The sequence below is a fragment of the Curcuma longa genome, chromosome 4 (assembly GCF_044706935.1).
Source record: "Curcuma longa cultivar G26 ecotype Majalengka, Jawa Barat chromosome 4, ITB_CL_G26_1.1, whole genome shotgun sequence".
Lineage (NCBI taxonomy): Eukaryota > Viridiplantae > Streptophyta > Magnoliopsida > Zingiberales > Zingiberaceae > Curcuma > Curcuma longa.
Window position 1 is genome coordinate 15135219 of NC_133864.1, and position 26638 is coordinate 15161856.

The 26638-nt window shown below is 35.1% G+C and overlaps 2 protein-coding genes and 1 pseudogene across 2 annotated transcripts; all 3 read left to right on the plus strand.

The window, feature by feature from the left end:
• The first annotated feature begins 1390 nt into the window (after positions 1–1390).
• LOC141826596 (uncharacterized) lies at positions 1391–14581 on the plus strand (annotated as a pseudogene).
• Positions 14582–14896: 315 nt separating this feature from the next.
• On the plus strand, positions 14897–19220 carry LOC141826716 (eukaryotic translation initiation factor 4E-1-like). Its single transcript, XM_074713998.1, has 5 exons — positions 14897–15230; positions 16887–17052; positions 17142–17267; positions 18852–18917; positions 19004–19220. Exons 1-5 carry the CDS (start codon positions 14962–14964, stop codon positions 19052–19054), a joined length of 678 nt encoding a protein of 225 aa, XP_074570099.1. The 5' UTR covers positions 14897–14961; the 3' UTR covers positions 19055–19220.
• A 900-nt stretch (positions 19221–20120) lies between these two features.
• LOC141826024 (B3 domain-containing protein Os01g0905400-like) lies at positions 20121–26557 on the plus strand. Its single transcript, XM_074713279.1, has 6 exons — positions 20121–20435; positions 20547–20718; positions 20815–22396; positions 24377–24532; positions 24632–24804; positions 26019–26557. The coding sequence occupies exons 2-6, from the start codon at positions 20560–20562 to the stop codon at positions 26265–26267; spliced, it is 2319 nt and encodes a 772-aa protein (XP_074569380.1). The 5' UTR covers positions 20121–20435; positions 20547–20559; the 3' UTR covers positions 26268–26557.
• Positions 26558–26638: the final 81 nt, after the last annotated feature.

The window sequence follows — 26638 nt, forward strand, 5'->3', positions numbered from 1 at the left end:
AAAATTTCAATTTGAATCCAATTTAGACTCAAACTCAAACTTAAGTTAAAAATTATAAATTTGAACCCAAATAATCCGATCGATTTGGATCAAACTTTATTTTTACTACTTTTCTAATAATTATTTACTTTTATCTTAATAAATGATATTTGATTTAACCTAAAAAAACCTTTAAACCTTAAATTTAAATCAATTCACATCAAATTCAACCCAAAAATTCCCAATCTGAATCTAAAAACCTCCCATCTCAATTCCATATTTTTCAGATCGATCCATATCGGATTGATGAGTCAAATCCATTTTTTTACCCCCTATATTTTTCTCTTTATTAGCTTTTGTATCAAAATCAAAAAGTCTTCTCAGTCTCATCTATTTTTTTTTAACATTAAAACAAATTTTTATAATTTTTTTATCTTATTGCTTTTTGAATTTCATTGTTGTTGTAACATTTAAGAGGTTAAAATAAAAATAGCTCATCCTATGATACAAAACAACATAGTTTAGAGTATTATGACCATTTAGATCAACAATCATGAACAATCATGAATAAATAAATTTTGAAATATCATAACTCTTGACTCATATTAAATCATAAAATTTATAATAGATAAAAAAAATCGAAGCTCATATATGTATTTATTAAAGCTTAAATTATATTAACACCCCAATTTTAAATTAAAAAAATTATCTATTTTTTAAAAGATTTATACTTAATAATTGAGGTTATTTTTGCCTTTCCTAGAGTTAGAGTCATGTGACTATTTAAAATATTTATTTAGTTGATTTTTAAAGAATTTTAATCATCAATAATAAGAGTTAGGATTTTTTAAATATTTTTTTCCTACTACACATTTAATATTTCTTTTACCAATTTTATAATATTTGGATGCCTAATTCTTAATAGTCTATTAAATCTGGTTCGTATTCAAAACAACCAAATCAATAAATTTTACTGCATCACTATATATAAAATATTATATTAAAATATTATTCATTAATTTCAACGATCAAAATTATTTTTAAAACTTCAAAAATATAATTGCTGTAATACTATTGATAATTTTAAATAAATTGATAAAAAAATATTTTTAATATAACAATTATTTTTAAAATAACGCCGGAATAAGATATTTTTAGAATGAAAAAATATATTAGATTCGATTTTAATATTAAAAAAAGATATTTAAAAAAGAAATAAAAAGGGCGCTAATTTTTGCCCGATCTCCTACGATAGACCGCAGATCTCACACTTCGCGTGTGACCCAACGGCTCCTGTTAACTCAGAGCTCGTCAAATTTCGTGCAGGGGCAGTGGCATTTTCGTGATTGTCCGTATGCATTTGGGCATTTATCGAACCCCAACGCTGATCGTCATCGGGAGTGGTCTCGCATCCATGGATGGGATTTGCTGCCTCAGGAGGTGACCGCGACGCCAGCAATCTGTTAGAAACCCTAGAGATGTTCGAGAGTCCCTTGCGGTTTTTCTAGGGTTTTGATCGGCCATGGCGCTCGGGAAACTCACCATAGTCATTGGAGCAGGTACCTGTCTATCGACCTCTCTCCCACGACAGTATCTTGGTTCTCAAGTGTTTTTCGTTAGAGGATTGGATGCGATCTTAGTAGTCTTTGATCTTGAATCTCCTACGCATTTTTTAAACGTGATCCAATTTCAATATAGTCTTCGTCCTAAGAGCTTGCATGGAAGAAACCGGATTCTCTGATCCGCGGTTCATGATCCGTGGTTCATTCGGCATTGAATTTTGATGCAGTAACAGCTCTTTTGTAATAGGTAATTTAGAAGTGCACATGTCGATAGCTGCGGCCTTAATGCTTTCTCCGGATAACATTTTTATAGGGAGGCATCTGTTGTGACGAATGTAACGTATTCTCTCTTGGAGGAAATAGAGGTTTATTTTGGTGAACTAGTTTTGCTGTAAGGTTGGGCTATAAAAAGGATTGCTAGAGTTGCTTTTGCACATGTTACAGTGCCTTTCTGACTTTATGCTGTGAGAAAGCATTGTGTTTCAATTTCATTAGTTTATAATCTGATATCTAAAGATCAGCCTAATGTATGCCAGCACATAACCCCACTGGTGGGTAAAACCATTTTCACCACCAAACAGATTTTGAAGTTCTCCACTAGGTAAGCTTCTTATGTTATTAGAGGATACTTTTTTCCCCTTAAATCGATATCCATATGGCTAAATCAAAGTTTTTTTCTTTAGTTTGGTTGTTCTGTGTCTGTAAAGTGTGATCATCAAAACATCCCACAACAATGCATATCACTAATATGTTTCCTTTACGTCTGTTTAGCTTTGTGTTTGATAATGACCATAAGTAAGCTGTATCTTAATATTTGTATAGATCAATAAAATATTGCTACTCTAAACAGTCATTGAGATACACCCTCACTTCTAGTGCATACTTGGATCAGGCTACATGTTGAAATCCCCATCAGGACTGGAGGAGAGATCTTGAGTATCAAAGTTCTAGGCATTTTTCTTGTTTTGTTTAGAATTCTGGATTGATCATAGATAAACCAGTAGGCTTGGTGTTCCATTGTCTTGTTGCACGATAAACAGTAGAGATTGTTGATTTTGTTCGGCGTCAGTGGTCGGTATGGTTTGTTTGCACTTGCTGCTTTTCTTCAATTTCCTTTCCTATTTCTCATACACAATTTGCTGGATCAGTTGACTCTCAGTTGATTCTCATATTCATTTCATGTTTACTTTGTTTTATCTCTTTTCTGTTGCCCAGTGTATTTTAGAGCCTGTAAGTAGACTAGAATTATGTTTACTTACTATGTTGCCTTTATTTTATAAACTTTTTTTGTTGTGACTTTTGCTTATTCAGCTTTTTTTTGTTCTTATCTGATACATATATCCAAGACGACCTCACTTAATGGGATAAAGGCTTGGTTGTGGTTGTGGTTGTTGGTTGTTGTTGTTGTGCGATACATATATCCATCAAGCATGTTTGATGTTGTTAACTTGAGTTTTGCAGCTCCTTTCTCAATGTTACTGATGAGTGAACTGTAAATTTTTTTTACTTGTAATCATTTTTTTACCCATTAGTATGCCTTGTTTATTTATTATAAATTGAATGTTGTCTCATAGGCATAATTGGAACTGTTCTTTCAAAGGACGGGCAATTTCCTGATGTTACAAAAATCTTTTCTGGTGCTTTCAAGGTATATTTCCTAAAATCAAACTCTACTTGAAACCAAATTATCCATTATCTGCCACTATTGGTCCTTTTCTAACTATCTGTAGTTTCTTTCCCTATAGATTGTGACAAGACACTTGCAACAAGATAAAGACAACTCTCGATCAACTAGTAAACCACAAAATGATTCCCTATTAGCGCAGGTTAGTATGCCATTTCATGTCGTGATATTATTGAATTTCTTTATATTGTGGAGGTATTTGCCTACTATCATGATGTCGCATTGTGCTGTTTCTGGTTTTGATCCTTTGGAAGCTAAAAGTAAAATAAGAATTCCTCTTATAGTCACACACCAGAGATTCTAACATGCCATGCAAATTCACCTTGGCAAGTGCTTCTTAACTTGGAATGTTAGTGGTGCCACTTGTTGGTCAAGGGATCCAAAAGTTCCTTGTTTATTGGCTTACTTGATGACCCCCATTGTATTTTTTTGTCATATTCTGTAGTTACTCTCTTTTGACATTTATTTGCAATGGGAAATCACTGGGGCAAGCTTTAAGAACTTGTACTGAGTCAGTATACATCACCAATCAAAATGCAAGATGTGTGTTCATGTCCCTCGACACATAGTTTAGTTGCTTTTACAATTATAACTTTAGCTATATCATGAAAGTTTTCTGCAATATGATCATGGATCATTAAATGGAATGGTGTTGCAGACTAAAGACTATTTGATTGTTGGCACTTGTGCTCTTAACTGCATAAGGTTGAGTAGAAGTAATAGGAAATAGACTACAAAATTGGAGTATCAAAGCAAGGAAGAAGGAAAATCATGATAAACTAGAGAGGAAGTAGTTGGACGACATATCCAGAAAGAGGATAACATGACTGGTGGAAGATAAGTTTCTTTGAAAATTTTCACATCAGCATCATTGTCAATCTCTCATACCTAATGCCTTATATGTGCAAAGAACTTTTAACTACTATAAAGATCGTGTAAGGAAATGCAATTATGATATTGTATCTTTAAACTGACATAAAGCTACAGAAAAAGGAAAAGAAGTCAGGCTATCTTTTTAATTAGACAGTTGATAATGTAACCCCTACTATTGTATGAGTCATAGGCCACTGCTGAAATTTAAGGAAGGGGAAATAAGGTAATCACTATTGATACCCACTGTGGAGATTGTTGCACATCCTCGGTGGGAGTTATTTAAGCTCTATCAATTTTAAGATCTGCATGTTGCAGTTTAGTATCATTTAGATATATCAGACCATGCAATGATTTCTGATTCTAACCAAGAGAAAGCAAGGCTCTATTTCACTATCATATCTTCTATTTATTGTATCTTTTAATTAGCAAATACTTCTAAGGGTGCCTCAAGACAAACAGTTCTTGTAGTCCTTGTTTAGATTATGATTTCTGCTTAAGGAGCTAGTCTTTTGGCCAGTCACGTTTGGATCCAACTTGCGTGTTTCTTTTCCCTTCAGTGAGGGCGGTGATACAAATTCTCTCTTTTACATGGTCAAATTCTTGTGCTAACAGGATCTACACTTACACTTGTTGATTAGAATAGGGCAGGTTTACTGTTATGCTTTAAATAATCATGATTGAGGATTTGTAATGTATGTTACCCTAAGTTTATGATCAAGTATTAATTTGGATTTTCTAACACTCTTTAAAATTATTTTGAGAGAAAATTGAAGGAAGAAAGAGAGAAGAAAGAGAATGAATGAAATAAGTTGGTTGATTTTCCTTTGTTTCTTAATGATAAAGAGGTAGTGAAAGAAAGCTGGTGGATACTTTCTCTTTGAATTCTTTTCCCCCTAATGGATGATCAAAAGAAAAAGAATATACAAAAGTCAGTTATCAAATATTGACTAGTTCATGGTTTAAAATTTTGTATTGTGTTGGGTGAAACGGACGAAATTTGTCATTCCGCTCGACAACGACATTGTGGGCTGCCATGGAATCATAGCAACCTTTGCTGGATCGTGGATGCAGTGGCTGCTCGCAGGACGTCACACGACGTGCAGACGTGAGGCAGCGACAGAGGCTAGTCATTGGCAGCGCAGAATAGGAAGGGTTGCGTTGGCGTCATTGTTACTCTCATGGACGGAAGGGCGGCGTTAGCGGTTGGACAGGCAACGGGTGCAATGTAGGAAACTTAAGTTTTAATTAAATTTAATTTTATAATTTCAATCAACTTCTAGCTATATTAGAGATAATCTAGATAGACTTAATTAAATCCTAGTAGAACTATCCCATTAATCTAATATATATTTTTTAATTCTGAAATTTTTTAATAAATTTTTTATTTATTTATCATATGGAAGCACCGTGATCTCGTATTTTTTTCTTTTAATTTTTTAATATTTTATTAAAAAATATTTAGGTTGTTTTTGTTATTTTTAGTTAATATATTTTATATTTAAAAAATATCAAAACCATATTGGCACATTACGACATGGTATTGAAATTTATCATTTCAGTCATAGATTGAAACTCCGATACGGGTTGAAATTTTAAACTATGGACTAGTTACATGATCCGCTAATAGTCTCTGTCCAGTTACTTTATTTAACCATTTTTTTCATCCTTCTAAGTGAACTTGAAAAGGCAGATTCTTCTTTTGCTCAGACATTTTTTATTTCTCCCCTAATTTAATCCTTCTTTTCTCTTATCCTTCCGATTAAACACATGACAAATTCAAATAAGGAATGTTCATTAATTCAGACCATACCAAACTCAATTGGTTCAAAATGTTCCTTCTTTTTTTTTTTTCCAATTTTAAGACGAAACTTCTATGAACTAAAAATGAACCAACCTTATTAGCAAAAAACCAATTTGGTTTGGATCGGTTTGTTTTCAGGTTTAACCCTGTAATGGACATCCCATTAGATGTTGGGTGATATGGTACATCCGATTCTTATTATGCCATTTCTGCCGGTGTCTCTGACCACTGTTTTTTGTCGGTTTAGTTGGAGATTTATGATTCTGTTGATGATAGGAATTTTATGATTGTATATCTATTTTCAGGTCAATACTCTTAGAGAGGAGTTGCAAATCTTGGCTTCCTCAAGATCAGTTACAATTGTTACTGGTGGAGGATCAGGTTCTTGACATTCCTTTATCTTCATAAATGTTTTTTTTGTTGACATCTGTAATATGCAACAAAGAACATTCTACTTTTGTTCTATTTGCTTCTTGCTTACACCGTCATGTTTATGTGCAAAGGTGCTAGGACATGGCTTGCATTGTATCTATTGACACACACACACACACACACACACACAGCATATATGTGTATGTGTGTATTGGACTTGAATCAGATTGAAGAATGATCTGATGCTTTGAAGTTACAATATCCAATTTATTACTAATTGACCTTTTGCTCCAATTTGAAAGTTAAAATCACCTAGTTAGCTTGGTCTTAACTGTAGTCTATCTTTTGCATAAGCACCCGACTAGCATATGATGATGTAATGTCTAGCATTCCTAGACATACAATAATAAAAAAAATGGAAAGTATGGTACATTGAGCCATATGATCTCTTATATTTGCTTAGTCAGATTGATATGTAATCATGATGCTATAACTACAACTATTTTCTGCTATATGATTAGAGTACGAGGAATATTTTTTGTGAGGATGAGATTTTTAAAGTTTTTTAATTGCAAATCAGTAAGATTAAAATCTATTTCCATGTTTCTACATCGCCCCTAATGAATACTATTTTTGTTAGACATTCATTGCTTATTCGATCAACAGCCATATGGTATTAGCCTATTAGGTTTACTAGGCAAGAGTCATCTGTATCATTCAGTAAAAGAACAATGCCATGTAGTGGATTTGAAACAAGTAGTTCTTATATGCTGAATGTCATGCAGTGGTTGATTTTCCAAGAGTCTCCACTCGCAGGCCTTTTCTTAGGTCCATATCAGTCAAAATGTGGGGATGCTTGCTGGTCATATATGGTTGCCTTTTGGTCCAATCGACCTGATTTTTGAGTTCAAGCATTTTTCTTTTATCTGAACCTGAAAACTTATTTTAGCTTATGGAGAGAAAAAAATCTTAGTTGGAAAGCTTTCAGTTTCCTTGTGATATATGAAAATTGACACATTTAATATGTTTTATATTTTCATGCTGTAGTTCTCAAAATTTTAATATTTTTTAATTTTTATCTGATTGAGCTAGGCTAGATCTTGTCAGGCCTTCCTTTTTAATTAATTTGATTCTGATTAGTTTGGATTTTCATGGCATTTAATTCAATTTGTGAGGCCTGACCCAATTTTCTATAGACCAAAATAATACCAATGAGAGTTTTGGTTTCTATTGTTGGATCTTTTCCCTATCATTACTATCTGAATCTTTTTTTTTTTAGTTCATGTTCAATCCCTTACACAACCTAGTGCTTGCTTGGATCAGTAACGGCCTACCTAACCCCTATCGGGTAGTTACTAATCTACTATTAGATTTGATTTTATGGGTTTGGGTATCAGCAGTTACACATGTAATAGTTTGTTCCTCCAGGAAATTGGAAATGCCATCTGGACAGTTGCCGATATGACACTCACTGATTCTTCACCACTTGAAAATGAGCAATGATAGTCATGGAATAAGTTTATAGATATAGTAAACAACTAGGAGCTTAACAAATTCATTTAAGTTAGTGAACCAAACATCATTACTTCATCTATCATTGTGTTCATTTATCTTTGTTTTTCTTTATATTAGTTTCAGAGATGGGTCTGAATCAGTTTCAAAATTTTTCTATATACACGACCACATGGAAAAAGAGATATGATGAAAGTGATCAAATTTTTTTTGCAGATCAATATTAGCAGCATTGACAACTACTGTAGTGATCCCAATAATATTGGCTTCCTAATTACATTGATATAGGACTCTTGTTCTTTTGTGTTAATTTCACCAGATTGGTATAAAGTTCTAAACCTCTTCACATTCAAATTGACAATGTGGGAACCAGCTAATCTGTGATTTAGGTTCTGGTTGTGTCATTAAATAACACTTGATGTTAATTGTTTTTGTTGGTGCTGTTGAAAATCAATAATTTCAAGGTTTTACAGAATTCTATCGGCTGTAAAAAATTTCACTTGTTCCCAAATTATATTGATATAGGACATTTGCTTGTTCTTTTGTGTTAATTTCACCAGATTGGTATAAATTTATAAGCCTCTTCACATTCAAATTGACATCTAGAAACCAGCTAATCTGTGATTTAGCCTTTGGTTGAGTCATCAACTAACACTTGATGTTAATTATTTTCGTTGGTGCTGTTGAAAATCAATAATTTCAGTTCTTTTACAGAATTCTATTGGCTGTAATAATCAGAGTCTACCACTATTTATCAGTAACTGTAGATGGTTATTGTTATGTCTCTTTATTTTTGTGTTATTTCAAAGTTGAAATGTTTGCAAATTGCAGGTTCTGCAAGATTTGGTGTTACAACTGTCATTGTTGTTGGAGCTCTTGGATATGTCTTTATATGGTGGAAGGTAATCTTTTTTGTTTCTTCCTAAGGATTAGATCGCTTAACTAAAGTTTGATCAATAAGTTCCATTCATTTGGTGGCAGTGCTATCTTTTCCAAAGATGCCTTTATGGAAGCTTATCTTACATGAATTTCTATTTGTTTATAAATTTCACGTTGAAAGAGTGGATTTCATGACACCACCCTGTCTTCTTACAGGAGTTGGTTATGTGAAAGAGTAGATCGCTTAACTCATTTGCTTTCTGCGGGCACTGGCCAGATTAGTTTATATATCCTGAGTTAGATGGTTTATGTCATGATTGTTAGCCGTTTATAGTATGGCTTAATGTTCATTAGTTAGGCTCATAGCACATAGACAAAGGCGAGATGACCATTTTATTTGACTAGTTTTGAGTAGGGCTGCAAATGAACCGGACGTTCATCAACAAGCTTGGTGTTTGGTTCGATAAAGTTCATTTATGTTCGTTTAAGAGTAAAAGAATATATAAAATAAATAAGCTTGAAGACTAATGAGCTTGGTTCGTTAACGTTTATGAACAATTTATGAATAAATTTATTTACTAACTTGTGTAAAATTTTATTATAAATTTATATCTTAATTTTTCTAGTTCTACTAAACAGAAGTAAAATGTTATTTTTTTAAAAAATCAGAAATTTAACTAGATGATTCTGGTTTGCACCCTTGATTTCAATGTCTTGACGATTTGGATTTCCAACTTTTCTTATTTTATAAAAAAAAGGGCAGAGCCCAGTGCACGAAGCTCCTGCCAATGCGGGGTCCTGGGGAAGAGTCTATTGTACTCAGTTTTACCTTGCTTTGTAAGAGGTTGTTTCCGAGATTCAAATCTGTGACCTCTAGGTCATACGACAACAACTTTACCATTGTGCTAAGATTCCTCTTCTTTTTTTTTATTTTATATTAATGTTTTATTGCAGTTAATAAAATTATGCTTATTTGGTATCACAACTAATATAATGAATTATTATGCACCTCTTGTATGTGAGTAGTGATTTTGACTCTTTATAGGCTGTACTAAAATGGTTATTCTCCATCCGTACTCAATTTTTATTTATGAGCTTGGCAACTCTATCTCTAGACAACCTCTCGTAGTAGTTAGTAAAAATTTATGTGATACAAACAGTAAGTAGCAGAATAAGTTCCCATGAGCACTATAGTATTAATTAATACTAGGAAAAACAGTTAATTAGATGTATATGATTGTGAGTATATTGAAAAAACCTAAGGTTTATGTCACTGTATTGCAGCAAATGTAGTAGATTGGAGGCAGATTTAAGACAATGTGTGGCTGATTTTTATTCTAAAGTCAAATAAGCTGAACTGGGAAAACAATGTGTGTCTCTGCTTATTGTTGCACTGGGATGTTGGTTCGCGAATTAACTTTTTTGTTATTTCTGCATAAAGTTGTTGAATGATGTCGGAGACTTTTGATTATAGATTTCATTTATTTGTACTTTTATTTGGCTTTAGACCTGGAAAGTAAGGCAATCCAATAACTGGTTCATAAGATGAATATTGGATAGGATATTTTTGCTATGCTTTTCTAATTTTTTCTGCCTTTATTCTATTCCTTTCTATTATCATCTGAAGTATATTCCCAGATATATTATTTCTTAACCTTGCAAACTAAATGGTAATATGTATACCTCCAGGGATGGAAACTTTCAGATTTCATGTTTGTTACTCGACGCGGATTCTCTGATACTTGCAATCTCATTGGCAGACAGCTAGATCTTGTTTCATCATCTGTTTCTGTATGTTTTTCTTTTAAATTTATCTTTATTTTTTTAAAAAATATTATCGAAATGCTGCACTGTTTTTTTTTTTGTCATTTTTTCATGATGCCTATTATAAATACTGCAAAAAGGATGTATCCAACATTTTAACCAATGCCTCTGTGTAATGCGTGCTTGGACCTAAATTATTCTTCATGGCGAGGTGCAATAATGATGTACCCTATACTTTATCCAGAGGATGAATTTCTTTCCCTTAACATGCTAAAGTTCTCATAATTATTTAACCCAAAGTAGTGATTTTGAGATTGAAGTTGATTCAGGTTTTGATCAACAAAAATAAACTTACTGTTAGGTTATCTGGTATATGCTCTAAGGCTTTTTGTAACTTGCATAATCATAAGCTCTTGATATTCTTGTATTGAAATGCAAGTTTGAAATTGGTAAACTATCATCCTTAATTTTCTTTCTATGTCAACCCATCAATTAAACCATGTTTCTTGAAATGACTTTCTTTGAGTCCTGATTCAGTATTACTGAGCTAATCTTCTGAAAACAAACATATCTTTTGATAAGTTTTGCTGGATACCATGTTTCTAGCAATGGGAAAATTTTTGCATAATTTTAGTCTGTTTGGCAACTTTTTTAGTGTATGTTCCCTTTTTGACTTCATAAAAGTGCTGATTGGCAGGCTGCGAGGCGACATCTGTCTTCAAAGATTGATCATGTAGATAGCAATTTGGAGGAGTGCAAGGAGCTTGCAATGGCAACCAAATTTGAGGTGTGGCACTATATTTCTTTATTTTGTTATCTTTCAGAAACTTTGACAGATAATAGGGTGAGTGTATTGTAATGATCTGTAGGTGTCAGAGCTACATGGAGACTTAAGATTAATTTTTTCTGATATGGAATCTGTCCAGTCTGCCGTTGAGACTCTGGTACTTTCTGTTTACTTTGCATTTTTTGTTTGTAAAACAGTTTACATTAAGCGAATACTCAAAAAAGATCACCTACTGATATGTGACTTCTTTCTGAATCAGAGGTCAAAGTTTGATCGGTTTGAAGGAGCTCAGGTAATAATATTTTTGAATTTCATCTATCTCATTCTATTGTTGTTTGGTTCAGTCATAAGACATTGGTTTTTTAGGATTTGACATCAAGAGGAGTCTATCATCTTTGCCAATTTGTTGGGAACTTAGAGCAACGCAGGAATAATGAACTTATTTAGGCAAGCAAAATTTGTCAATTTTCATTTGTGTGCAACTATTTTGTGTTATTCTATAGTTTGGCATCCTAAACAATTTGCTAAATTAAATATGACTTTGTATATAGATAGCCAGCTGATTTTTTCAACAGCATAATGACAAATAATTCATTTTTCAGACAAATTATCTTTCTTCGGACAAATGATTGTTGTTTCAACAACAACAACAACAACAACCAAGTCTTATCCCACTAAGTGGGGTTGGCTATATGGATCCTTTTACGCCATTGAGCTCTATCTCCTATTATATCATCATTTATATTTAAATAAATTTTATCTTGTTTTATTGTTGCTAACCAAGTCTTTTTTGGTCTACCTCGCCCTCGTTTGATATGCGTATTTGTCATAGTTTCACACCGCCTAACTGGAGCATTTATCGGTCGTCTAAGTACATGTCCGTACCACCTTAAACGTGTCTCACGGAGTTTTTCCTCAATAGATGCAACTCCAACTTTCTCTCTAATGCTCTCATTTCTTATTCTGTCCATCTTCATATGTCCACACATCCATCTTAACATCCTCATCTCCGCAACTCGCATTTTTTGCTCATGTGCTCGAGTCATAGCCCAACATTCAGCGCCATATAACATGACAGGTCTAACTGCCGTTTTATAGAACTTTCCTTTAAGTTTTAGAGGCACTTTACGATCACATAAAACACCTGATGCTCTCCTTCACTTCAACCATCCTGTTTGTATTCTATGTAAGACATCTCTCTCAATCCCTCCATCGACTTGCAAAAATGATCCTAAATATTTAAAAATCTCAGTTCCAGACAACTCATCATCTCCTATTTTAATACTTGTCTCATTACGTTCAATATTGCTAAATTTAAATTCCATATATTCTGTCTTTACTCTACTAAGCCTAAAACCTTTCTCTTTTAGTGTTTATCGCCAAGATTCTAATTTAGCATTTACTCCCTCACGTGTCTCATCTACCAATACAATATCATCTGCAAACAACATGCATCATGGTACGGTATCTTGAATGTGTCCAGTAAGTTCATCCATGATTAGTGTAAAAAGATAAGGACTTAGAGCTGACCCTTGATGTAACTCTATCTTTATTGGAAATGCTTCAGTTAATCCGCCTGAAGTCTTCACTCTAGTTGTTACTTCCTCATACATATCCTTAATTAGGTCAATATATATTATGCTAACACCCCTCTTTTCTAGAATTCTCCATATAATTTCCCTTGGGACTCTATCATAAGCTTTTTCTAAATCAACAAATATCATATGTAGATCTTGCTTGTGCCCCCGATCAAATGATTGTTGTTTAAGGTGGATAAATCTTAAAGGTTCAAAAGTTGATCTTTTCTTAATTCGTTGGCCAATACCGTATTAGAAAAGTAGATTAACTATAGCCCTGGCTGAGTACAGGTGATTGGTGTGCTAATCAAAGTATCAAACCAATGGGCAACAACTTAGATGAAGTGTACCCCTTTCTATTTTTATTTCCTTTTCACTTGCCTCGACGTTTTTTTATGTTCACATCTCTCCCCATTTTGTAGTTCATAATTTTTTGGTGGCTTATCAACTGGTTTGATGCATGTTCATTTACATATCAATAATAACATGAAGCGGGGAACATTTGATGAGCAGGGAGAGATATATAAGGAGAATCCTTCGGCTCCTTAAATAGGAGATGTCCTATACCAACTGTTAACTTGTATATTGCTAGTATTATGCATAAGCATTTTATACCTGTCAGTATATAGGAGATGTCCTATACCAACCGTTAACTTGTAAAATAGGATATGTTTATCTTGTCGGATATGGAGCACTTGCTAGGATGTTTGTATTGTATACATGCTGCCTAATCAATTCAGTTCAAACATCAATGCTTATAAAATATTTCAAACACACTCTTCGTCTTTCAGGACTCATCACAACGAGCAATTGAATTTCCACAAACTACAGTAGTGACAAGGGTATTTTCTATTTTTCTCATATTTTGTTCAGTATTTCCTATTGTCGATTTCCCCCTAACATTTCTTATCCCAAAAGCAGGCACTCTCTTTACCACCGCTCTCGACAGAATCAATGTCATCTTCAGAATCACCATCACCGTCTTCATCTTCTTCACCATTTACACCTCTTGGGAATCCCAGAGTAAGCATTTTCCTATATTACTACAAACTTCCTTTTGTCGCTCCGACAAATATCATGTTGATAATTTGATGCTTCTCAGGTTCTGCATTCACCAACGGTTGTATCAACTTCAGGACTAAAGGTTTGCATGCTCTTATGGGTTATGATTTGCCAGCCTTTCCTAAATCAAAATCGAAATCTAACTGCATGTAGCTGCTAATCAACTATTAATCACTTAATTTTCCATGGAATCAGTGATCACTGTAGAAGGCAATAGCTCTTCTATCATTTGCAATAGCATATCTGACACTAATATCATCACCCTTTTCGCAGGATTTGCAGGGCTTTGTGAACGCTACTAAACAAAGAGACTCCAAGCCTAATATTCCTCTCACTCCTAAAGGTCCAAATGGATCTACTACTGAACAAGGTGACGGTGCTGCACCACCAAGTTCTTCTCGATCCTCATGGAAGTTTCCCAGCATCAATTTTCTTTCAAGAAGCCGTAGTTCCACAGACTAGTTTCCTGAATACTACTGCAAATTTCATGATATACAGGTTTAATTAGGATAGCGCATAAATATCAGTACATTTTTGTTCTCCCGTCATGTTAGTTTTATTTTCCTCAAGGGCTTTTGAGGATTTCAGGCATTAGATCAAACATGTCGTCGCTTCTGCTTGATTTACTGAAGAGAGGGAAACATCCTCAGTTATTGGAAGATAAACTTCCTACGATATGCTCTTAATTTACCGCCTCTTGTATTTTGTATGCGATGGAACAGGTAAAATAATGCCAAATTTTGCAAATAAATTAATTCAATATGTGAAATTGCAATCCAGAAGACTGTCTAAATGCTTCGAAGAAAAAGCATCAGAATTTTTTTTTAACGTATGGTTATTCCATCTCGACAAGCAAATTATTTGGAGACGTTCAAAACAAATAGAGAGGAAATGAAAAGAAAATGGAGAAAATATCAAAAACACCTGCTAAATTTAAAAACTTGTTAAAATGGACCTAAAATTCATCAATACCGATATTTAGGATTGTTATATCATTCGTAACGAGTAACGCCGACACAGGGCCTCGAGTCCGATATAATGGCCGCCAAGAAAAGGGGCGGCCATTTCGTCGAACTCATTCGCTGCGACTACTAGTGTCTGACAGCGCGATGGCGGAGGAGGCGGACGTGTTGGTGGCGGAGGAGAAGGGATTGGAGAGGGGCGGTGATCTGCCAGAGGAGATCGAGGAAGGGGAGATCAAGGATGATGACGCGAACCCCGATGTCGCTGCTGCGAGGGTGGGCGCCGAGCAGCCCCACCCCCTTGAGCACTCCTGGACCTTCTGGTACGACAATCCCCAATCCAAGTCAAAGAACGTTGTCTGGGGCACCTCCCTCCGCCGGATCCACACCTTCTCCACTGTCGAAGACTTCTGGGGGTAAAGTTCTTGCCAACTCGCCTCGCGGCCATTCTTCACCCATGGAAAATTGCCTTATTTTGTCATATTTGTGGTTCTTTAGTTAACCTATATTTCATCAACGTGTCAACATATACTGTGCCGTGCTATGATCGGGTCGATCGTGTAGAGCCTGAGCTGATGAGTATGGATAGGAAAGAAGAAAGGTATTTAGGAGGGAGGAGGATGCTACGGATAGGCTGCTAGGGGATTTTCTGAACATCCTTGGAGCTTGAATAGTAGTAGAGATATATTCTATTGTCCACTATTATAGGTATCATCCTTAAACCATCTCGGTAGTTAAGAACTTGCCCGCTTTTAATTGCTATTAGACTATAAGCACAGAGTAATAGCTACAAGAAGAATATCCTGAATTAAAGTAGGTGGAGATAGATTACATAGGTGTTTCTTTGCTGTGCTTCTCGCATGGAGTAACTTGCACGAGATGCAGATCACAGTTAAAAGTTTCAAAATGAAATGATGTTGAGATGCTGTTTGCCATGCATGGGTCCAAATAATAGATCTGGACTATAGATATTTGTAAATTACAATTTGCACCATGCAACATGAGCTCCACTTCTAGCTACATAGGAAATCCTTTTTCATTGAATCACACTCTTTTGTATTGGATTAGGTTCTATCTGATCTCGTTACATCACCAACTCTGATAAGAGGACTGACCCTTTAACTTGGAAGGATGAGCATGAGCCTCAAAATACTCATGCACTACTTAATGATAGTTCACCCATCAAGGCTTTTTATACGAGTTATCCTTCAGCTGTCGATGCGACTTAAACTAAGTTCTCACATGTACCCCATTTAATCTTTACCCTGACCCACACTGTTGCCATAAGAGACTTGATTCACTTTGTCATGAATGTTTAATCACAACTGGTAGAGTTGTAGTTCACTCTTCAATGTCTTTATACAGCCATTAGTCAACCCTCAAGTATCTTTGTGCGCGGTGTCAAGTTCAGATCTGCTTAATGATTTGATGTCCTCACCCAAGTAGACCGTTTAACTCATAGGTGGCAGCACAAGGTCTAATGGTCATTAAGTGGTGTAGATTCTGTATGTCGATCTTGTGGAGCGAAGAGGTGCCTCCGCTTTTTCAATTGGACCACTTGTTTCAATGTACTTATGGGTTCCACATCCATCACAATAATTGCCTTTTCCAGTTGGATCTCTTTCATTCCTTGGATCAGATGTTTGATTGCAATTGTCATGATCCAGTTTGATAAGATAATCAGTCGTTAATTTGACCAGACATGAATCATGTAACTCAAAATATTTAACCTCAACTTAGTCAACTTCATCCATCAAAGCCTTTACACATTCACATTCTATCTTAAATTCATCACGTGGGATTAAATTTACTTGTCATACTATCTTCATATGGCTCCAAGGTGCTCTCAAATGCGACAAGGAACATGCGCTGTCTTTTCTATTCCTTTTCTTGTTTTTCATGCAATGTTGTATTTAGTGTGCGTTATCTCATTACCCTTTGTTCTGTTCTATAGTGGTTATACTTACTTGATGTTTGATTGAGGAAGCTCCTTCACATGTAAAACATATGGAAATATCATCCTTTTGTATGTCATGGTGTGCCCACAATGATTACTTTCTTTATGCTTTCAGCCTATACAATAATATCCATCATCCAAGCAAACTGATACCGGGAGCTGATTTTCATTGCTTTAAGGACAATATTGAACCAAAATGGGAAGACCCAGTTTGTGCTAATGGAGGGAAATGGAGTATTAGTTGTGCTAGAGGAAGATCAGACCAGATGTGGTTATATACTGTATGTATCATGCTACTTGGTAAAGATCATAAATTTAATAAATATAACAACTTACATTATTTTCACTTTGTTGCATCTTTTCCTACTAGTTATTGGCAATGATTGGGGAACAGTTTGACTATGGGGATGAAATTTGTGGAGCAGTTGTTAGTGTAAGAGGGAAGCAAGAAAAGATTGCTTTGTGGACCAAGAATGCTGCTAATGAAAAAGCTCAGGTACTTGTGAACCAGTTAACATTCTGAAATGATTTCATTTAGTATCTAATCCTTTGCACAACCTTAATCATCATCATCTGATTTACCACTTTTTCTTTTATTTTAGAGATTTCAACATGTGAAGGCTTAATAATTACTTTGTTGTTATTACGAGTTATGATGATGATTAGCCAAACCTGCATGTTATGTTCTTTGTTAGTTTTTATCTAAAATAGTGATGAACATTCAAGATCGAAGATATAGAGACCAATCAAAAGCTTCTAGAAAATGAAATTTACTTTTTAAAGGACCAATTACCTAAATTTAATTTCGTCCATATTTTCAGGACCTAAGCTAAAGTGATGATGCATTAAATGCCTTTCTAAGTTCATGGTAAGTTGTAGAATAGAAAAATCAAGCAAGGTCTCCTGTTTACTTATTTAAAGCCCAATTTACTCAAATTTAAATCCACGCTTAATTTTCAGGGTTTAAGCTAAGGATAAATTAATTCCTACCCTAACCTCAGTCTAATTGTTCTCATTAGTGACTCCTTGCAATGCATGGGAGAACTAATCCTCAATGAACAAACACATCCAGAACAAAATAGCATAATCTACATACTAAGTTCTAAATTGTCTGTCTTTCACCTATAGGATATTGCTATAAAGTTCACAAGTTTAGTTAGTTCACTTTCAGCAAGAAAAGAGAAACTGATCTAATTCCAGCAAAAGAAAATGTTCTATTATTATTAGATTTTTGTTTGTATTTAAAATTTACTAGCACTTTGAATATGGTAGGAGCTTTCTTTCATGCCTATAACAACTTGTTCCAACCTTAGGATGATTTCATTTTATCAAATCCATCATTGGTAAAGGCCCAACGATAACACATAGTTTTTGTTAGAATTGAGATGTTAGAAATAATAGGTTATGCTTTCTGTTGGTTAGTTAATGGTATTGCAAGAAAAATAGGAATAATAAGTTTTTTCTCATACCTCAGAATAATTAGTTGGTTCTTAAGACTATTTATGCACAAGTTGTACACTGCCATGGCCGAAGTTAAGAAGAATACAATGTTTTCCCTCAACTTGTTATTGGAGTTTGTCTTCTTAATCCTCTTAGGAAGAGCCATTTGGCAAAGGCCATGAATTTGACGTGATAGTGAGGTATCCCCCTCTTCTTACCACAAAATTCTCTTCATAAACTCTAATCCCTCCTCTTTCTCAACACTATCTTCGTCTTGTTGACCACCTTGTTTCTTAATGATAAAATCTACTATTTTCCATATGCAACTCTTCTCCAAATGTCTCTCAACATTCAGAAATTTCATAATGTTCAGGGCATTGGGACCTTAGGGAAAGGCCACAAGTCTGATGTGATGGTGAAGTATCCCCTCCTTCCCTCTTCTATCACAAAATTTTCTCCTTGAGCTCTACTCTCATTCTCACACCTCATCGCAAATCTACAAAATATAATATCTTCTCTGTGCAACTCTTCCCAATTCCTCTGATCACATTCGGAAACTTAATGATCCTCAGATAGTGGGGGAAAATTAAAAATATTATCCATTGAAAATTGAGATTATTTATATGTTCTAAAACTGCAGATGAGCATCGGGAAGCAATGGAAAGAATTTCTGGACTATAATGACACTATTAGCTTTCTAGTTCACGTAAGAAAACCTCTTATCTTTGTCTTCTTCGATCAAATGTTTCCCTTTTTGCAAATTGGTCAATTAATTTCCTTCCACTGTTGCAGGACGATGCAAAGAAGCTGGAGAAGCTTGCTAAGAATCGCTATACGGTGTGATTTCTGTCACCTTATATAACTTTTGTCTCATAAACCATACCAGTTAGAACCTTCAACCAGTGTTAAGTAAGGATGTTTCTTATCAATCTCTAATACAGATACCATATGAAGCTTTTGCTGTTTGATTGCAGTTTTCTAAAACCAGAATGCATGTGTTTTTTTGGTGTCGTCTTCTTCATACACTTTGTTCTTACTACAAGTGCATATGCTGTGTCGATTCTCAGCAATTTGAGTGTAAAGTAAAAGGTGTTTTTGTTTGAAAATTTTAATCGAGATTAAATTTTGTAATATTTATGTATATATGTAGTTTAATTTTATATATTTTAACTGATCTTTACTTTATGATGGATTAGTCTTATGTTATATTGTGATGTATCATATATATTTTATATTAGGTACAAAATGTGAGTCGTATTTTAAAATCACTGTTGATTATTAGAATATCACGTGGATAACGATGCTTCTTCGATGCTTAATTCAAAATTGAATGAAGAATATGCACCTTTTGGTTGAAAATGCCAACTCTCCTGTAAAAAAGGTGGATTCTCAAACGGTCACAAGTTTGGTGACGACAGTAGGGGGAAAAAATGACAACTCAAACCCAAGTACTGGACATCTCTCAATTTCCTATTTATCCTCAAAATATTAGTCAAAACAAAACAAATAAAATAATGATAAGTATAATTAATTATTTTTTATTAAAAAATCACGTGATTATTGCCCACACTAAATTCCAAGCGTTTTAACACATTTTAATAATTCTGAAGCTTTAAAGTCCCTTTATCAAATGGATGAAAAAGTAGAAAACTAAATAAATTTTGAAACGAGAATATTTTAGGAAAAGTAGTAAATTCAAGTGCTAATTTGAAATTTTTTCCCGCTGCCTACATTAACCGAAAGGGTAAAAATACTGGCACGATGTTGCGCCATTTATGGAAACAGAGTGCAATTCAGTAAATTCGGAGGGATTAAAAGGAAAATATTTCCAACTTATAGGTCTTTTCCCCCAGATATTTTGATGCTCCCTCAGTCCTTCCTCGAATCCGCTCGTCGCGTCCGTCCCTTCAACTTCTACTCGCCGCTGCACCGACCACCGTCGGCACCGGGAAGCCGGCTTCTGGAACCCAGCCCCAACTGGCTACAAAGCGGTCGCCTCCGACGATCCCTTTCCCGTGTCCAAGCCGAGCCAAGACAACCCTACCGACGAAAAGGGGCCAAGACAACCAAACCGAGGCCAAAGCGTGCTTCCACAGGGTCTCTCAACTCTTCTTCCGCCGCTGCTGATCCCGAGACAGCCCGATCGCCCTTGGTACCCTGGTTATTATTCCATCGCGTTGCCTTGAGAACGAGGGGATTCTGTAAGAAGCAGAGTGGATCAACAGTAAGCACCTAGGAACCAATATTTGCGATCTTAAAGTTCTCTCAATTTTTTAGGTTTAGTGTTACAATCTGCGAAAAGATGGTCATTTGAATTGGCTATTTTTTATAACAGTAAGCACGGGAAGATGGCTAAGAAGAAACCCGTCTGCAAGGAAGGTGTCAACGAGTGCTCCAATAAAAAAATGCGATCTTCATGCTCTTCTGCTCCTCATTTTCCTTGCCATCCTCCTCCAGTTCACCCTTCTTTCTGCAAGATCATGATTGGTGATTTCCAAGAGTTCTTGGTATGTTTTCTTTGAACCCAAATTGTTTTTTTCTGATGCTCGGTTTGTTTGCTTTATAAATTCGTCTGTATAATCGATTGTTTCATGTTTATGCAGTTCATACCCCCAGACTTTACCAAAGTTGTGGTTGATTTAGTCGAAAAGAATGTGTATCTAAAAACTTCTCTCGGAAGTTGTTTTAAAGTTAAACTCTCAGTTGTTAATAAATCCTTGGCATTTAAAGATGGCTGGCCTGATTTTGTTTTGGATCACTCTGTTGCTGCTAAGGATTTTTTGACGTTCACATATGTCAGCAAATCCTTGTTTTGTGTTGATATTTTTGGGAGAAATGCTTGTGAAAGGGTTTACTTTGGCAAAACAGATGGAAATATTCTCAAGGAAAAGAAGAAAGAAAAAGCTGACACATCTCTTCGGAGGCCACAGCTTGTCAAGGGTCAGAAATCTTTTGAAGCACCAAGTCTCAAGAAAGAATCACTAGAGAAGACTGATCCGCTGAGTACTAACAAAAATGTTTCTAAATGTCTTGGTGGAACAGAGGTTCACTTTGGCAAAATGTCTGACAATCTCTACTCCAGAAAGAATCGAAGGAAGGCTGATTCCTCTCCTGAAAGGACACAGCTTGTTAAGAAACCACATTTTCTTGAAGCTTCAAATGTTAAGAAAAGATCAGAAGAGATAAATGATCCTACAATTTCTGCCAATTGTTCTGCTGAGTGTCTGGTGCAGAATAACAATGAGTCCGGAAACTCTGCCCGAGGTATTGAAATGATGGATGATCCTGATTATGGTTGTGTAGCTAAAAACCCAGATAAAGTTGAAAAGAAACCTAAGTTTCCTCCCCCTCATAGCTGTGGTTCTGGAAGTCCTCGAGATGTCGTTGTAATTCAAATGAACAAACCATCAGCCAACATGATCCTGGGAGAAGTTCCAATAGAAGATGAAGAAAGAGGACATTCTTTTGTACACGAAACCAATAAAAAACAGATTTCTAGCTGCCAGGATGTCATCCTTGTTACTCCTGAGGTAGATGTTTTGCTTCCATCAGCCGACATGATCCTGGGAGAAGTTCCAATAGAAGATGAAGAAAGAGGACACTCTTTTGTACACGAAACCAATAAAAAACAGATTTCTAGCTGCCGGGATGTCATCCTTGTTACTCCTGAGGTAGATGTTTTGCTTCCATCTGACATAAATGAGATGTATCATCTAGGAGAAAATGAATCCGACTATCTTCATGAACAGAATGTGATGAATGCAATTGCAGCTGACGAGATTGTTGGCAGATTTCTTCTCACAGAGGATGGTGTATGCCACATTGTAGAGGATGATATAGAAAATGGAGGATGCAAAGCTAACATAATCAAGAAATATCATGCAGGAGAAAATGGGAATGGTATAGGGGGGATAAATACAATTGCAGATGAAGAGGTTGTCTGCAAATTTCTTATTACAGAGAATGGAATATGCCATATTGTAAGTGAAGATATAACACATGGACAAGGTGCTGCCACAAATACCAATGTAACTGGTAATGGCATGGGATGCATTGACACTGTTAACATGCCTAGAGATGCCTCATCTACCCATGAAAGTTCTCCAGCAGATAATTCCCTTGCACCTGTAATTCAACATATTAATGATCAAACTGCTAACAGAATAGTTGTGAACAAGAAGAGGAGTAAGTTCCCAATGCCTAATTTGTATCTAGTTATCTAGTTCCTTTTTCAGTGATCTTCAAGATTTTATGTGTAAACTTGCATTCTCTTTTTCTATCTTTCGTAAGTATGCTAAGTTGGTGGAGAACTCGCTCTAAGAAAAAAACGTATTAGCAGCTTATATGTCATGGGAAGGTTACAATTTTGAAGCGTAATACTAATTAGTGAATATTTGGTATATGAAGATATTTATACTGCTTTTTACATCCAAATATATAAAATTCAACTAATATGGCAAGCCAAGGATCTGAAAGAATTACTAGAGAAATACCACATATAGAGGTTCATTTACTCTGCAATTTTGACAAAAATGGAATTGTAATGTTGGGATCATGGGTAGCAATTGACAATATTTTAGTGTCATGGGTACCCCTCAATTGGAAAAAAAAAAATTCATTAGAACCACCTATAGGTTATAAGTCAAAAATGACTAATGTATACATTTAAAAAAATTGTGAAGATATGGTAATAAGGGTAGCATTTCCAAAATTTTGCCTAGACAAGATATATCCTTATTTGCAAGATCAAGCACTTGTTGATATGGTCTTCAACCCATTAGGAGTACCATCATGAATGAGCATGGCGTGGATATTTGAATGTTCGTTCCAGTTAGTTGGGGATCTACTGAAACGGCATTATAGAATAGACACTAGGTAGTGTAGATATCATTATTTGAGAAGTTGATTGTTGAAATGATAATTGAAAGGACAAAAGTAGAAACTATCAATTTTATCGGAACCCTTAAAAGACGTCTATGGGCTCATATAGATTTTTGTGCCTATTTTAATCCTTATACTGGGAGTTACTATAGGAGTGTACTAGTAATTGTGTGGATAGAAGGAGAAATATTTGCAGTGCTACAACAATGTATTGGGCTTTATTATGCTGGTCCCTTGGGAATTCTTCAATCTCTAGCAAATGGAAGTAAACTACTGTAAAAGATATTTTCCCGTCTAGAGGAGATGTTCGACTTTGGTAGCTCAATTTTCATGAAATTTTAAATAAGATCATTTCCCTTTAACTCAATAAAGGAAGCGGGAATCTCTTTCGGAGGACCATTTTGTTCTAGTCTCTAGATCCCAATTCAATATCAAACAAGTGCAAACTAATTGAATGCTTGTGTGAGAAATTCTTCTAATTGATTTACCATTTTCATAGAGGACGACCCTAAGTTGGACATTATCTTTCCCACAAGAGGTATTGAGGAAAAGGTGTTGCTAAATTTATACCATCAACTATTTTATATGCGACCATGGGTTAATTTGAATCAAAATGCTTTTTCGTCATGGTGTGATCCATTGGGCATAGATCCAATTTATCAATTTTTTGATTGCTTAGAATTGTTTTTCTGATTTCGGTCATGTAAAAATGCCGCAATCATACATTTCATGGGGAAATCAAGAAATAGATTGAATGGAACATGTATGTGTTCTTTTCATGTCAAAGAAGAAAAGAACTTAAGATATATTTAATTTAAATTTTTAATATAGAATATAAATAATGTGCATAGATTATGCATACAAATTAAAGCCTATTTTGGTAGCATCTGAAGTAAATAAAACAAAGAAATAAAATGTTAGGGATAAGGAATAAACTATAGATAAATCCAAGCATTGTTTTCATAAATCCAAACAATCTTATAACTGGCGTTTGTCCCCCACTAGATCATGGTAATTTTTTTTTGTGAAAATGTTGTCTATTCAAATATGAACTGTAGATATTTTTTTCTCAAATTATAAATATTTGATGTTGGCTCTTTAATTATAAGATCAGCTAAGTCCTATTTAGCCACTCTAGGACCAACTATTCATGCCATTATGGTAAAATGTTTTACAAAGGAGTACATTAGTTACATTTATCATGAAAAGTTGAGATCTAGTGGCATAACACAAGATCTTCCTAAAGTGGAACAATCTTAGAAGTACAAAATACTTTGCCTGCAGGTAGAACTGGCTGTTCATACACAAAACGACTTACTTCGTCGTTAGATAGTTTTGAAGGCAACCGTCAGGATATGCCTTATATGACTACTGAATCAAATCAGTTGGATAATAACCTTCAGGATATACCTGATGGGACTGCAACAGCTAATCAATCTGGTAATTCTAGACTGGTTTAGTTACCTAGTCATTTTTTTCTTCAGATTTTATAATTTTTTAATGATGATAATCACAGTAAAAAATAATCTTAAACAACAGGAAAGGTATCTGATATTCTGCTAGAAGTGAATGGGGAAGAGGATGAATCTTGCCTAAGAAGAAGCCATGATCCTAAATCTGCAGAGGTGAAACCTACAGGCTTGGATGGCGTTTTTTCATTAAGTTCTCCGTGTTTCAGCTTAACTTTATCGTCCAACTACCAGTTCTACATTGTAAGTTAACTAACATATTGAGTGGTGATTTTTTATTTCTTTACTTTGAATTATATCTGAAATTTCATTGCAATACTCCCTCCTTTTTCTGTGAAATCATCTTGGAGAGGAAAGAAGAATTAATGCTGGGCTGACCTTTATGAAAGCAGACATTTAGTAAGCTAGTCCAGAACTGTAACTGTTCTATTTTACTCTGCCAACTTTTGGCCCATGTTGACCAAGGTTCAGGATCTCATTCTGGCATTCCAATGCCGAGTTTTAGTAGCTAGCATAGACTAGATCATGTAGCTGCCAATTGATGCACTTTATCTTAGCACAAGTTAGTGTACGTTCATACAGAGGAAAGGGATGAAGAAGAAACAAAAATGGAAGAAGATGACGAATAAAATCTCAGTCTGTCCTCCATAAATGTCCCAATCTGTTACACCCAAACTTGGGATTAGGATGTCCAAAAGTGCCAGTGCCAACTAACATTCTTATCCAATGTAACTATTTGTAGTGATCTTTTCTTCTTGGTGGAAACTCTCCCATTCATGATTCTCTATTTTGGCTCCTCCAAGAGTCATCTCATCCAAGGAAGCAGGCTGCATATAAGATTATGAAACTCTACTCTTGAAATTTGTTAGGATGTTTCGAAAATATGGTAATTGCATAATTTGGTTTTTTGTGCTGCAAAATTTCTTGAAAATATGTGTAGGCATGCATATAAACTAAAATGAATTTGACTGATAGATAGTTAATTAGATAAGTTGCATTGTTTGCATGAGACGTAGAAGGAGATAAGATAGCAGAAAATGATTTAAAAGATTTTCATACTATTACTAGTAATATAAGCATACATAAGAATTAGATAATGGGATTAGAATCACAAATTCTTGTTACTGATCCTAATTGTTGAAACTAACAGCTTCTGGTTCTTAAATAATTGTTAATCTGAGGATGCTTAAATATATGCTGTGCAAGACTTGCTCAAGAAGTTTTAGTATTCTTTTTTTTTATAATATCGATTGTTGCAATCTCTCAGTTAGCAATAGCTCAATGTTAATCATATAAATGTTTACTCAGTACTTCCATTTCATTTACCTTTTTTGGTATTTGGATAAGTTCTGGTATAAATTCTGCTTCCATACAGCTATATTTCTGTTTCTTGGTTTACATCCTTTATTCAAGATTTATGATCTGACCTCTTACTTGCTCATATGTTTCAAACGCAGGAGCTTCCTCATAGGCTGCAATTACCAAGAGGCAGAAAAAGAACTGAAACTAAAATTGTAGTTCTTCGCGATCCATGCCTCAGACTATGGCCTGTCATGTACCACGAGACTGATCGATTTACCGGTTTCGTGGCTGGGTGGAACGATTTTGTCAAAGCTAACAACCTACAACAGGGACACCATTGCAATGTTTTTTCGATAGGCAACAAGAAGGAGCTTCTATTTCATGTGCAGATAGCACAACAATGACTGATCGGAATCCACTCGGCATTCATCTTCATCCCCTGTTTTGTTAAACTCACATGATGTGGAGGTGCCCTGTGACAAAACTGATTTCCTTTATTGCAGATTAGTAGTTTAAGGGCGTGCCTTCCTGTGCCCAACACTCGTCCGCGACTGAGTGGGTCGGGTGTCTGGATCATTTCTGGATGCTCCGACTCATCTTGATGCGTACTCAATTGCGGACGCTATACGACAGAGACATGGTTTCACTAACAAAATGTTGCTCCTTTAATCTTGTTTAAGGCTCACTTATATGATCTGAAGATGATTGCCAAGCACAGGGGCATTACTTTATTATGATAATTTCCATGCTTTATTATGATAAACTAAGAGTATGT